General features: G+C 40.0%; 1 protein-coding gene and 2 long non-coding RNA genes across 7 annotated transcripts in view; 1 reads left to right on the top strand and 2 right to left on the bottom strand.

Moving 5' to 3' along the window:
* Nucleotides 1-1,619: 1,619 nt before the first annotated feature.
* Nucleotides 1,620-3,086, top strand: LOC144085105 (uncharacterized). 2 transcript variants are annotated; one of them, XR_013304013.1, is made up of 5 exons: nucleotides 1,620-1,748; nucleotides 1,940-2,017; nucleotides 2,579-2,644; nucleotides 2,722-2,847; nucleotides 2,937-3,086. It is a non-coding gene; the product is annotated as an uncharacterized LOC144085105 (long non-coding RNA). The 2 variants fall into 2 exon arrangements; XR_013304012.1 differs by having other exon boundaries at nucleotides 2,722-2,851; nucleotides 2,937-3,085.
* A 23-nt stretch (nucleotides 3,087-3,109) lies between these two features.
* On the bottom strand, nucleotides 3,110-6,624 carry LOC144085106 (uncharacterized). 4 transcript variants are annotated; one of them, XR_013304015.1, is made up of 6 exons: nucleotides 4,479-6,624; nucleotides 3,805-3,891; nucleotides 3,603-3,694; nucleotides 3,416-3,519; nucleotides 3,311-3,330; nucleotides 3,110-3,153 (listed from the first exon to the last, which is right to left on the bottom strand). It is a non-coding gene; the product is annotated as an uncharacterized LOC144085106 (long non-coding RNA). The 4 variants fall into 4 exon arrangements; XR_013304017.1 differs by lacking the exon at nucleotides 3,416-3,519 and having other exon boundaries at nucleotides 4,479-6,621; XR_013304016.1 differs by lacking the exons at nucleotides 3,110-3,153; nucleotides 3,416-3,519 and having other exon boundaries at nucleotides 3,161-3,330; nucleotides 4,479-6,619.
* Nucleotides 6,625-11,886: 5,262 nt separating this feature from the next.
* Nucleotides 11,887-14,557, bottom strand: part of LOC144084474 (protocadherin-15-like) — a 154,605-nt gene continuing 151,934 nt past the window's right edge. The window contains exon 40 of the mRNA XM_077612938.1: nucleotides 11,887-14,300. Within this exon, the coding sequence (XP_077469064.1) occupies nucleotides 12,396-14,300 (1,905 nt within the window). The 3' untranslated portion in view covers nucleotides 11,887-12,395. The remainder of the gene's footprint in view (nucleotides 14,301-14,557) is intronic.

Genomic DNA, 14,557 nt, shown 5'->3' with positions numbered 1-14,557 from the left:
TTAACATTGGGAAATCGTGACAAATGGCAAAATGCTTGTTATTTTTGCATTTGGATCGAGATGGGAAAACTTAGAGTACTGCGGCCTTCTTTGTTGTCTGTGCAATTGAGGGTCACATTTGTTTTTCATTTTTTTCCCCTTTGCTCAGTTTTTCACCATTTCTGATGAGTTTTCCTCCAATTTTTACTGTTACTTATTGTTCTTTTGCAATATTTCCCTTTTTTGATTTGTAATTTTTTTTGTGTGGTTCATGCAGGTTTATGTGCTTTTTGCAGTTTCTCGCCTCTTTCATGAGTTTATTTTACATTTTGGACTTGTGTTTTCTCCTATCTATGGATGCTGTGTCACAAAAGGCTAGTTGGCATGTCTGATGTAAGGTATGGATGAAGACTTACAAAAAAGAAATCTAAAAATGCTTCTGATCTAGTATCTTGTCCGGTTAATTTATTCCTTACAGCCACAACTGATAAATACATATTAAAGTTTACTGTTGTATTCTCTAGAACAGGGGTGTCAAACTCATTTGGCATCGTGGGCCACATACGGCCTAGGGAGATGTCAAGTGGGCCGGACCATTAAAATTATACCATGCTCTGCTATAAATAACCCAAATATCATGTCTTTCCTTTGTTTTGGTGTAAAGAAGCACAAGAACATTAGGAAAATATTGAAATTGAATGAACTATCCTTTTACAAAACATTTCATGAAACACCTCATATTTCCTTAGACAAATGTGCAATTGACTTTTATCATTCACAAATATGCATTTCAACTGATCCCACTGATTGTACAAAGGCACAAAACTTTAATTGGTACTGAAAAATATAATCATGCACTTTAAGATTAAATGAGACTTTTAAAGAAAGGAATTTTTAAACCACTTACACATACGCATATAAAATCTAAATGTAATCCCTGCGTGCACCTTACAAACTAAGGAGAGTGATTTTAAATGTGTAATGAAGAAAGTGTTCGCCTGTCCTGTAAATCTGTAAACTTCATACATGAAACATACATACACATACAATACATACTGAAAATTTATGGAGTTGCTGCTGTTTTCAGTCTGTCTCAATGATGTGGCTTGTCTTCTACTCTGGTGGAAAGAGTGCGCCCCTTAGCGGATAATCCATGAATTGCAGCGAATTAAAAATATTAATTCCATGTCTTTTATGCATTTTTTCCACTTTCAAATTATCCTGCGGGCCTGATCGAACCTCCTTGGGGGCCGGTTCCGGCCCGCGGCCCGCATGTTTGACATCCCTGCTTTAGCCAAATGAATCCCAATTGAAAAAGCATATCCAAGTATGTAACCTTAGAAGTCAAAAACAAACACTGAAGTGCATGTCACCGCAATGTTCATAATGTGCAATATTGTATCTTAAAGTATTAAAGCCCAACCAAAAAGTATTTACAGTACGTTATTATGAAAACAATGTATTTGTTTTGAAGTATTAATGCCCAACCTAAAACTATTTGCAGCCCCAGCCCCCTGACTAATGCACTCTATGATGAAAACGATCTCTTTTTTTGTGTCTATGTGTAATAGGCGTGGCCGAGGCGTGGCTGTGGTCAGAGTTCAAAAGACCCGCCTCCACGCCGCCATTTTTCAAAATGGCACGCCGCCATTTTTCAAAATGGCGGATGAGCCGGAGGCTGGGCGCGTTGGACTGCTGAGCTGCTCAGAATTGACGATTTCCCGAAGAAAGACCCGACAAACTTCTTCCAGGACAATGCAGCGCGTTCGGTACTTTGTCTTTTGGGGATTTCGTAGCCCCAGTTCTCATTTCAAGAGTGCTTTTTGACGGGAACGTGCTTCATTGGCGTGATGTAGCCCCGACGTGGATGCAAACACAAATGTTTGCTAGCAAGTTGGCTACATTGCATCACCTATTGCTCTTAATGTTTAAAAAGAAACCCTTCCATTGTGTGTTTCAGTCCATCAACGAGGACAGACTGCTGGGAAACATCAAGAATGTGGCCATAACGGCCAAAAAGGAGCAGTTTGTCGGCAAAGTGAGTCTTTTTTTAATAGCTTCTTATTCCTCTACCCGTGTAATTGGATTGGATAACTCTATTCATCCCGTATTTGGGAAATTTTGTTGTCACAGTAATGTTTAGATATCAGCGACCAGTGTTCACGGCTTTCCTAAATTAGCTTGTTTAGCATCATGATACACTCCAATTTTGAATGAAGACACTTAAACTGGGTTGGCGTTGATTTTTAATAGCAAGTTCCTGTGTGGGTAACTCACACTCACACTAGTGCCATCAAGTGGAGGTGTAAGGAATAAACAGTACACTTCTAGTATACGTATATACCTTTGCCCTTCCCTTTCCTAAAGGAAGACTTCAGGGCTTGGACCTTTTGATTTTTAATTGTGGTTTTGACAAAACCTAAGCGAGACATTCATTCAACCGTAGCGCAGGGGTCATTTTTGACTCGTTTAAACAACCATTTTTCCTCCATCTAAGAGCTTTGTGAGACATATTTTATTTTTTTGATTGAATGGGAGTCATTTGTGCATCAAAATGGTTAAATAAGCAATGACATAATCATGCTGTGGTGTTTTGCAGAGGTTTAAAGCCACGGAGATGGTGGAAGCTGTCCAAATCTACAAGACCAAAGAAGTCGTGTATGATGTAAGACCTGTTTTTCAGGTTATTTGATTTATTATTTTCATGTGTACTAAAAATACTCTATTTTGCTTCTCTTCAAGGTCCACCCAAGTTTACCAAATCAACGCTAAAGAAAGGTGACTTTGGAGCGTGGCACAGCCTTTGACACCAACATCTTGAGGGCCCCTATCCCCCACCACATCTGAAAAGAGATGGGTCTTTCTCATGTTGGTAAAACCTAACTGGCCCCCAGTCTATTTTTTTTAATGTTGGACTTAGTCTATTGTGCTTTGACCCTCTTTTTTTTCCTCCCCAGGATTCCATCCAGTGCCAAGAAGAGATTCAGCAATGGAAACACCACCTCATCTTTAAATGCTGGAAGATCTGTGAACTTCTCAATGACCCCATTTTGTGGGAAAATAAAACCTTTGAAATATACTCATGTATTTTTCTTCATAGAACTAGCAAAGGAATGCAAGCAACATGACATTTTATTCAAAGAAATACATTTGCACACAGCTGATGTTCTCGACCTGTAGACAAAAGCAACATCTAGAATAAACACCGAAAAAAAAAAAGACCATTGAGGGTCTTGGGTCTTTTTTCTCCAAGTGTTTTAACAAAGACAAATGACACTCAAATCTCTTTTATTGAAATTTCTTATTGAAAAAAAAAAGAAATCCTCCTCACCTTAGGGATCGAGACATCACCTATAAAATAAGAGGGGGTTAGTAAATTGCAACTTTAGTCAATAAAATAATGTGAGATTGGAATGTTTTGACTTGGATACATTACAATATAACCCGGAAATAAGGTGCTTCCGGTAGCCAGCGCTATCGCATTTCGATCTTAATCCATATGAAATATATGCATCTGACGAAAGTGCGTGCTTTGTGTGTCTAAAATACAGAAATAGCACTCGTTACTGACACTGCGGCGTAAGAAACGATGCGCTAAATAGGCGTGAAAATACGGTATTAACCTCAGAGCAGAGTTCAGAGACGATGCATCATCTTTAAGTGGGCAACCTGGGAAGATCACCTGGTCCGCCAGGGTCTGGACATCACCATGGACCTGGTGCATGCAAAAAAAATAGAGCAAAAGTTATCATATACAGAGACTGGAGATTCAACAGATAGGTTTAGGTGGTTTTTTTTTGGGGGGGGGGGGGTAATTAGTATTACCTTGATACCTTGGCCCAGTCTCCTCTCCCCTCAAGGGTGTGCATGGTTCTGGACACACGGGAAAAGCTTCATCTTGATTTAACCAAGCTATTTGGGAAGTGCAAACAATTATTACAGGAAAGAGAAATCTTAAAGTAAATGATCAAGATAAAGAATGAAAATAAGTTAGTGAGTGCTCGGTGCTAATTTCCCCTTTCCAGACAAAGCGATTCAATATACAGACTGATGTTAAAACTAGGAGAAAGTCGGCTTAACCATTTTGGTATCAATGATTTTTGTTTAAAACAGAAATACAAATTGGAAAAGGGCGTTTAGCAATCGCAGTGAAAACTATCATTACATTCAACACACCTTCACCTGGCAAACTGACCGTTGATATCTCGGCTTTGTTTGATAAAATGAAGTCTTCCCCCACGACTCAATAATGGAGAGAATACGGACAAAATACTTTTGAAGTCAAATGTCGTGAGGCTAATGCTAAGCTAGCTAGTGACATGCTAAGCTAGCTAGTGACATGCCAGGGAGCCCATACTTCAAATGTCGACGGTGTGTTCGACCTGGCAATAAACTAACAGATTTGTTGGCGTTTTGGCTCAATTGATTCCTAAAAAAATCTCCCGGTAGGGTGTTAAAAATGCACATAGGCCAGTAAATTGCTCTAGTCTAGGGCTTACCTCGTTTGGGTGCTAGTCATTCGACCGACGGCATGTAAATGGCTGCGCCAAGGGGCGAGATGCTGCGCAGGTGCATGATTTAAGCATCTGCGTCACCAATGGGCGTAACCACGCCCATAGGAGGTGATTTGTCCTCCCGACTCAATGACCATGTTTGGAAGATGACGTACTATAGTCGCCATTTTTGTAGTCTTGATGCTGTAAAAGAGTGTTCGTTTTTTTTTTTATATAAAAAGCCTTACTTTGCATGGTCATTTAAAAAAAATAAAAAGCCTTACTATACATGGTCTTTTTTTAAAGAAAAAAGCCTTACTATACATGGTCATTTTTTACAAATTAAAAAGCCTTACTATATACTATGTCGTATTTTAAGAAAAAAAGCCTTACTATACTATGTCGTTTTTTAAAGAAAAAAAGCCTTACTCTATACCAGGGGTGTCAAACTCATTTGGCATCGTGGGCCACATACGGCCTAGGGAGGTGTCAAGTGGGCCGGACCATTAAAATTATACCATGCTCTGCTATAAATAACCCAAATATCAAGTCTTTCCTTTGTTTTGATGTAAAGAACCACAAGAACATTAGGAAAATATTGAATGAACTATCCTTTTACAAAACATTTCATGAAACACCTCATATTTCCTTAGACAAATGTGCAATTGACTTTTATCATTCACAAATATGCATTGCAACTGATCCCACTGATTGTTCAAAGGCACACAACTTTAATTGGTACTGAAAAATATAGTCATGCACTTTAAGATTAAATGAGACTTTTAAAGAAAGGAATTTTTAAACCACTTACATATACGCATATAAAATCTAAATGTAATCCCTGCGTGCACATTACAAACTAAGGAGAGTGATTTTAAATGTGTAATGAAGAAAGTGTTTGCCTGTCCTGTAAATCTGTAAACTTCATACATGAAACATACATACACATACAATACATACTGAAAATTTATGGAGTTGCTGCTGTTTTCAGTCTGTCTCAGTGATGCGGCTCGTCTTCTACTCTGATGGAAAGAGTGCGCCCCTTAGCGGATAATCCATGAATTGCAGCGAATTAAAAATATTAATTCCATATCTTTTATGCATTTTTTTCCACTTTCAAATTATCCTGCGGGCCTGATCGAACCTCCTTGGGGGCCAGTTCCGGCCCGCGGGCCGTATGTTTGACACCCCTGCTCTAGGATATGAAGGGAGGTCATTTTTGATCCAGTTATGGAAGAGTGCGGGATCCAGTCATTTGTGCATCTAAGGGTTAGCTCAATGGCTCCCATTGATGGGGCTCGACATCCAAACCAGTTGAAGTGCGAAGTTGGCAGCGTTCATTCACCACAACCATCACACTTCAAATGGATTGGATGCCTAGTAGTGATAAACTCATTAAAATTCACAGCAGAAGGATAAAAAGAGTCACACTATTGGACATCTTTCCAGCATGACTCGCCTTCAAAACAGACCAATTTGATAGAGAGTATATAAAAAGTGTCCTTTGTCCTTGGTGGATTTTTATGAAATTCAGGAAATACATTAAAGCATTACAATATCATTTTTAGACCACAAATACAAACTGTACATTAATCTTCTTTTCTGGGAACATTGGATTGAAGCTTCTTTTCAGAAGAACATCAGCATTGGGACAGGATCGTTTTTTTTGCCCGTCATTTAATCCAGTAAGAGACACGATGTGGGGGATATTATCCTGATACGGGCACAGAAGGATCATTTTAATCCAATTCTTTAGGACAAAAAGAAAACAAGGGCCCCTGTGGGGGTGGTGGCGTGGAGCATGTGGTAGAAATATTAGCTTCAAAGTGAGTTTGATTTTTGGGTCCAGAAGACAAGATATATTTTTCTAAATAAGTAGTGAATAAATTCGCCTCAGAGAAATTCACTTTAAGGTTTGGACTTTAAGGTTATTGTGCATGCATCTGTGAGATAAAACGTAAAAAAAAAACAGGTTGCCAAGTTTTGATATATACATATATACATATACACGTATACACATATATATACATACATACATACATATATATACACACATATACATATATACATATACATATATACATACATATATACATATACACATATACATATATACATATACATATATACATATTCATATATACATACATATATATACACACACATACATATACACATTTACATATAGACATATACAAATATACATATATACATATACACATATACAAATATACATATATACATATACACATATACATATACACATATACATACATACATACACACACACATACACACATACATACATACACACACATACACACACATACACACATACACACACATACACACACATATACACACACATACACACACATATACACACAAACACATACATACACACACATACATACATACATACATACATACATACATACATACATACACACACATACATACATACACATACACATACACACACATACATATACACACACATACATACACACACATACACACACATAATACACACATACACATACACACACATACACACATACATATACACACACATACATATACACACACATACACACACACATACACACATACACATACACACACATACACACACATACACACACATACACACACACATACACACACACATACACACACACATACACATACGCACATACACACACACATACACATACACACACATACACACACACACACACACACATATATACACACACACACATACACACACATACACACACACATACACACACATACACACACATACATACATACACATACATACATACATTCACATACAAACACATACATACACATACATATACACACACATACACACACACACACACACACACACACATACACACACACATACACACACATACATGGCAGTCAGGTGAACAAACCTCTGCACCATGAAGTGGCCACACTTAACTTTGTCATTATTGGAAAGTCTTGACTACACAAGGTTGTTTCTATTTAAGGGAAAAATAATTCCCAACTGAGATTCGAACCAAAACTGCCCACATGGAAGCCAGGTGACCAAACCTCTGCACCATGAAGTGGCTACACTTAACTTTGTCATTTTTGGAAAGTCTTGACTACACACGGTTGTTTTTAATTTAAGGGAAAATGATTACCAACTGGGATGTGAACCCTAACTGCCTACATGGCAGTCAGATGAGTGAACCACTATACCATGAAGTGGCCACACTTAACTTTGTCATTATTGGAAAGTCTTGACTACACAAGGTTGTTTATATTTAAGGGAAAAATAATTCCCAACTGGGATTCGAACCACAACTGCCCACATGGCAGTCAGGTGAACAAACCTCTGCACCATGAAGTGGCCACACCTTATTTGTCGTTTTTGGAAACCCTTGAGTACACACAATTGCTTCGATTTAAGGGAAAATTACACATGAAAAGGAGGAGGATGGATTTTGGTGAGTAAAATATGGCTATATTCCTAAATAATATTTCAATTGTATGAGGTTATTATTGATGATTTTTTATGTGTCGCAGCTGCAGTAGAGGTTTTATAGCCATAAAATAGTTTTTGAGGGTTGGATTGATTCCGACAGCTGAAGGCGTCGCTAGGAAATTCACGGACCACCACATATACATATATACAACCTCGGGCCTGTTTCCTTGAAATTACATCATAAATGTTCTTGACAAAACTGTGGCCTATTTTCAATCATTGTCAGAAAATGTCACTAGCGGCAAAACTCAACAGATGTTAACGTGAGTACTCCCGTCGCAGAATTAATTTAGTGTCGCTCAACCAAATTCCTGGTAAATTGTTAATCCCCCTCTGCATGACGCATGGTTATTTTAGGGAGAGCGGATTTTGTACTGCTGGTGTTGTTGTTGAACAAGGTTCCCGATCCTGACCTAGTTGCATCGTTGCTCTCTTGAAGGAACTTCGTTCGCCTCGGCGCGTGTCTCGCACTGCTCTCTGTTCGACTGCCTTCAAAACTTTCTGCCAACTTGATTGGCAGCACTTTGTTTGCGATTGAATGCCAAATAAAAGGTTAATGCCATCATTCATTTGTTGGATGTTTCACACAAAATATGAAGGAAATCTACTCCAGAGTTCCTTTTTTTTTGTTTTTTGCTGGGTTTTTAATTGACACCGAAGTTCAAAAAAGAGTAAGACATGCTCTTCTCTGGCTTTCTGGTGGCACTTATGCCCACATTTGATGATTTGGAACAAAGTGAAACCATGGGTACTCCTACTAAGTTGTGGAAATGCGCAACATTTATTCAGTTTTCACTCTTTTGTGCAATTTGAGAAGTCTCTTGGAGGAAAAACAAACAAACAAAAAACGGATTAAACATTCCACAAGTTGCCATAAAGACACTTGAATACATCCAAAGTGTGAGCCACTCTTTCAGAGCCATTGACACAAGTGCATGTTGTAAATCTGCTGTACATTTACTGTTACTGTAACTGAATGTGACTAGAACTCTAATCGATATGAATTGGGAAGGGCGCCTCTGTGTAACTCTGACGTCAGACCGGCTGAGTTTGGTCATACAACACTACGTTGCTTGTCTGTGTAATCTGAACAATTTACGGTTAACCTAACAAGAAAATAAATTGCATAACTTTAATCTCGTAATTTTACGTCTTTTTCCAAAACTATTACTTCAATCCCCTAATACTACGCCAAAAGTAGTTTCAAGTTGACACAGACCTTGTGTCGCCAAGTCTTAGGCCGTAAAATTTAACAAAAAAATTCAAATGAATGGGACATCGAACATCATCAATGTCAGGTAATGAGTTTATAACCTATATTTCCCCATTTTGGCAAGTATATTGCTACGTCTCTGCACACTCAGACCGCAGTCCACTTTTTTGATAAGGTTTTGCTGGAAATAGGATTCACATTCCTTGTCTAGTATGAAAAATATAATTTGGCGTCATCTAGTGATATCATAGCACTTAGCAACTGCATTCATCAATTAAGGGAGGCTAAGGCGAACAGTGTTTGTCCAAAGGTGTCAATGGCAGTGAATGAGTTAATGATAAATGATAGGAAATACAGGGGGTCCTGAAAAAAAAATGTTATCATTTTAAAGCAAAAATCTTGTTACCTGGGAGGCCCGGCGGTTGAGTGGTTAACGCGTGGTCCGCACAGTGAGGGACCTGGGTTCAATTCCAATTTGGATGTTCTCCACGGGGCTGCATGGGTTTTCTCCGGGTACTCCGGTTTCATCCCACATTCCAAGGACATGCACGGTAGGCTGATTGGACACTCTAAATTGCCCCTAGGTATTAGTGTGATCGTGAATGGTTGTTTGTCTCCTTGTGCCCTGCGATTGGCTGGCCACCAATTCAGGGTGTCCCATGCCTCTGGCCCGAAGTCAGCTGGCATAGGCTCCAGCAGGCCCCGCAGCCCTAGTGAGGATAAAGTGCTTCAGAAAATGAGATGGGATGAGATCTTGTTAACTGATGAAGCTAGCTAAAAATTGAACAGTTTAAATGTTAAACACACAGGTTCTTAATGCAAAATTTAAAAATTCCCCCAAAATATGTCAATTCTGTGAATGATTTTTTTTAATGAACTTTGTGTCAAACAAATCCTAAGGTTTTTGCTGCAAAATTCACATCTGTTTGCCAGTTTGATAAAAAAATTCAAAATTTTGCATTGAAATTAAGAGAATGCTATGACTCAAAAGAACTTTTCTCTTCTCTTTACATTTCTCAACCTGAAACTATAAAATATATTAAAATCTTACCTTTAATATTTTTTATGTGTGTTCCATAAAATTTGTGAAAACTTCAGGTTATCTGTACAACTATAGCCATTTTTTTCAGGTCACCCTGTAAATCCTTAAAAATATGAAAAAAATAAATAAATCTGACTAACACTGCTAAGAAATAGCAATACAATCATGTGTATCTTTTCTTCCTTCACCATTAGAAAATTGAGAAAAATATTTTCTTAAATATATATATTGTATATAGTTTTTATAAATTTTAATAAATGAAAATATGCATTGCCTCATCACGGATGTAGTCACATTTTTATCTTTTCAATCATCATGTTAATATATTAAATATATTTAATTTATTGGCTGCCATTCGCAGCGATAGACGCCTAATCTATTTGAACTAGGATAGCTGGTATGTTTCAGTGCCATTTGGACGTCCAATTGCATTAGCACTTTTTGGTTTTGGCTCGCCATTACTTTCTTTTCCAAATGGATTGGACATTCCTTGCTAACAATGGCAGCCAATATTCATTCATGAAATAACACTAAACTTGATTGACCAATGGGAAGATTCTTGATTTGTTTCATTAATTTGACTGTTTTAAGTGTTACTATGCTAGAATTAGTGTTCAATTTAAAACAGTTAATTTTTAAAGAAACTTTGGTTCATCTACCACTTGTCAACAGAAATCATTAAATTCATATATTCAAGATTTACATGATTGATGACAAAATATAGGCAATTGTAATCATCTGCAATCAATAGAGTAAAAAATGAAAAAGGTGACTCACGGTCCACTGGGCTGGTTTCATTGCCTTGCAGCTCTTTGTTGATTCGTTACTGAATCAATGCAAATGAAAAACCAGAGAGATTTACTGTGGAGGCACACACTTTTGTTAAAATAATAATTAAACAAAAAATAAAATCACAGATGAAAAGGCAAGTTAACGGAGTCAGAGTTTGGTCATTGGTATGTGCAGGTTGTTCCAAGGTCCCATCCACAACTCCTCTTCGTCCGAAATGGTGTGATCGCTGTGAACCAGCAGTGTCTCATTGCAGTCCTTGTGGGGGTCCACCGAAGTCTCCAGTTCCTCGCCGGTGCATGGACCGCCGCTGTTTCGACCCAGCGAGGACTTAGCGATACTGCTTTTGGACCCAGAGTTTTTAAGACCGTTGACGGAGCCGGAAGAAGCTTGGGTATTAAGGGTAATGTCCACGTCGGTAGGAACGCCCAGTCCCGTCCCGTTCTCGCCGTTGCCATTGAGGCCCTCAACCATGGTCGATGACTCCTCAGGAGTCACCCCTAGTTTCTCCAGTTTTTTAAACTGGGAACCCACCTTTAAGTTGTTGTGGTGGGGCGTCCGTCGGGTTCGGACGATCGTGCCGTTCTGTGCGAGGTAGATGTTCCCGTTGATTTTGCTGTGGACGGAGGGCGGGCGACCCCTCTGCGTCTCAGATGAGCTCTCTTCTCCGGTTGACGTGGTGTCGTTTTCTTGATCCTTCATTCGTTTTGTATTTCTTCCCAGCTGAGGCGATAAGATCAGTTTTAGTGGAAGCTTTTTGAAGTTTTACTTGAAATTACACAATAGACATTCCGGAAAAAGTAGATTTGAACATTAACGGCGGAGTGTTATTGGGAGTCAAAAATGTATTTCAGTTTTTATTCCTTATGTAATAGTTTTGGTTCTGGCAGGTTTTTTTTTGGTGTTCAAGATAACTCAAGAAACTATAAATGGACTATTTTAATCTACAAATGCGGAAAACACATTTTGAGTCATGTTTCTTTCCCACAATTGTATGCCAAATGTAAATAGCGTGGCCTACAAGATCCAAAATGTGATATTCACACCCTGTATCTGGACAGTACATCTTTGAGTATATGTTATTTTTTTCTAATTATTATTCGCAATAATAGCTTTTTGACCTACAAAAGGTTAAACAAAAAAGATGCATAACAGTTAAAGTAGCAATCCCAAGAACAGGCCTTGACTGTCAATATTCACACAATAATAAAGATCAAGAAGAGATATGAATGTCCACTCAGAAAGAAGAAAATTAATGGAAAAGGTTGCTCTAGGAGTAGAAAAATCCAAGTATGTTCACTCCCATGCAGAGATCACTGATGTTCTCTTACTTCAAAGTGGTCCTATTATTTTCTAGAAGGATGTGAGATCCCCCTCTGATTCAGACTCAGCATCTGATGTCACCACGGTGTCTCTACTGGGCTCGGTACCAGAGCCACCGACCGACTTGTCAGTGGAGATGGCGTCTTCGTCTACCTCTGAAATCGGTGATAATCCTCCATACGTTTCTTCAGAAGTGCCACTGATGCTTCTGATTTCCGACGGAAACTGAGGACTAGCGTAAGGGGCGGATGGACCTGGGTCTCCGGATGCCACACTAGACCTTCTGGAAACGGCGTCGTCGCTCACGTCACTGGCCGACTCTTTGCTTTCTTCTGAGGTTCCTGACGCAGATGGTTCCTCTTCGCTCTCCTCGGTTATTGTGCCCTCAGATTTATGGGAGAGGATGGATTTACGGGAGCGCAGGCTTCCACTGGTGGAAGGGGTAGCGGAAGAACTTCTCCTACTACCCAAGTGACTCTCCTCAGCCACCTGACTCCCGTTGGATGACCCGTCAATGGATTCCGAAGCAGACATTTTCCTCTTGCTGGACCCCTTGGACAAAGATCCTTCACTGCCTGAACCCGATTCGGCCTCGCTGACGGTTCCTGTCCCTGATTCGGCATCGCTGGGCTTCTCGCTGGAGTTTTCAGATGTTACTGTGCTTCCTGATGTTTTAGTCTTTTGTGATGACCGCACACTTGAGCCAGTTTTACTGCTTGCAATTCGACTTTTTACACTACCACTACCGCTCCCAGTCCTGCTACTACCACTCTCAGTCTTGGTATAACTTCTACTGCGACTACTTCGCCTACTCCCACTCCCAGTTGCAGTCTCAGTACTAGTGTCGCTGCCACTGCTTGCCTTGCTAGCTTCAGTCGCAGATGATCTCACGGATGAACGTGCAGAAGAGCCACTATCTTTTGCGCTACCCGAATCCTCTCCTTCCTCTGACTCTTCACCTGATTCTTCCTCCGATCCCGAACCCTTCTCTGTTGCGGTCCCCGTTCCTTTCTCCGAATCAGATGCTTTGACGGATTCAGACTCTGAGTCCTTCTCTCTTTCTGACTCTCCCTCTGATTCAGAGTCTTTCTCAGTTTCAGACTCTTTCTCTGTCCCTGATGGCTTCTCAGAGTCAGATTCCTTTTCGGATCCCGATTCTTTCTCACTCACCGACTCCTTTTCATCTCCCTCCCCTTCAGACTTGCTTTCCTCATCCGAATCCTCTGGACCTTGATCAGGCTCCTCTTCGGAGTCCACTGTGCTTTCATTGGCGTCGTCCCGATCTAGATCCACTTTCAGATACTCGATATCCACGCTGCTTTTCTCTGAGGACTCGTCATCTGAGCCTCTGTCCTTAACACTTCCACTCGTCCCTGCTTCTGGCTCACTCTCTGTCACACTAATGGAGACTTTTGATTTCCTCTCTTCCTCGCTGGTCACTCGCGAGGTTTCTTCATCCCTCTCGCTGCCGGTGACGCTAACGCTACTCTGAGATTTTCTACGAGCCTGCAACCTCTTGCCGAGCTTGATTTTCTTTAATACTTTGCCCAGCTGGCTGCGAGCGCTCGACTTGCTGTCGATGGGTCCCGAAGGTGACGGTCCATCGCTCAGGCTTTCCACACTGTCGATGCGGCGGGCCGACATTAGTTTAGCGTAATCCTTATCTTTTTTCTTCATGCCAAACATCTTGAACATTTTGGCTTTCTTCCACGGAGACGGGCTCGGAGCAGTAGACGCCTGCCCAGCTCTTTTGCTGGCTGCCAGGAGTTTGCTGAGTTTGATGACAGATTTTAGCTTCTTGGCAGCCTTGGAGGGTTCGCCATCATCTTCAGGTTTGGCCTGCTCGATTCCCTCATCATCCCTAAATGCAACCCTCTTTGGAGGACCACGGCCCCTCATGCCGCCACGGCCCCTTCCTCTTGCTCTGCCTCGTCCCTAAAACAGTCATATCTTCTCATTCAATAATATGTAGGTCAGTGATTCACAAACATTTTGCAGCAAATCCCACTTCACAGCCAAGCTGCTATTGACGACACTAGACATCCAATCCATTTTGTCGAAATGGATTGGATGTCTAGTCCTGTCAATGGCAATGAAATATTTAATTTTTTTAAAAAGAATACAACTTTTATACTTTTCCCCTCTTTTTATTTCAAATCGACATTTTTTTGCCGATGATTATTTTCCTGCTT

This window comes from Stigmatopora argus, chromosome 11 (genome assembly GCF_051989625.1).
Source record: "Stigmatopora argus isolate UIUO_Sarg chromosome 11, RoL_Sarg_1.0, whole genome shotgun sequence".
In the NCBI taxonomy this organism is placed as follows: Eukaryota; Metazoa; Chordata; class Actinopteri; order Syngnathiformes; family Syngnathidae; genus Stigmatopora; species Stigmatopora argus.
The sequence above is the reverse complement of the archived record's forward strand: the minus strand, read 5'-3'. Positions and strand labels throughout refer to the sequence as shown.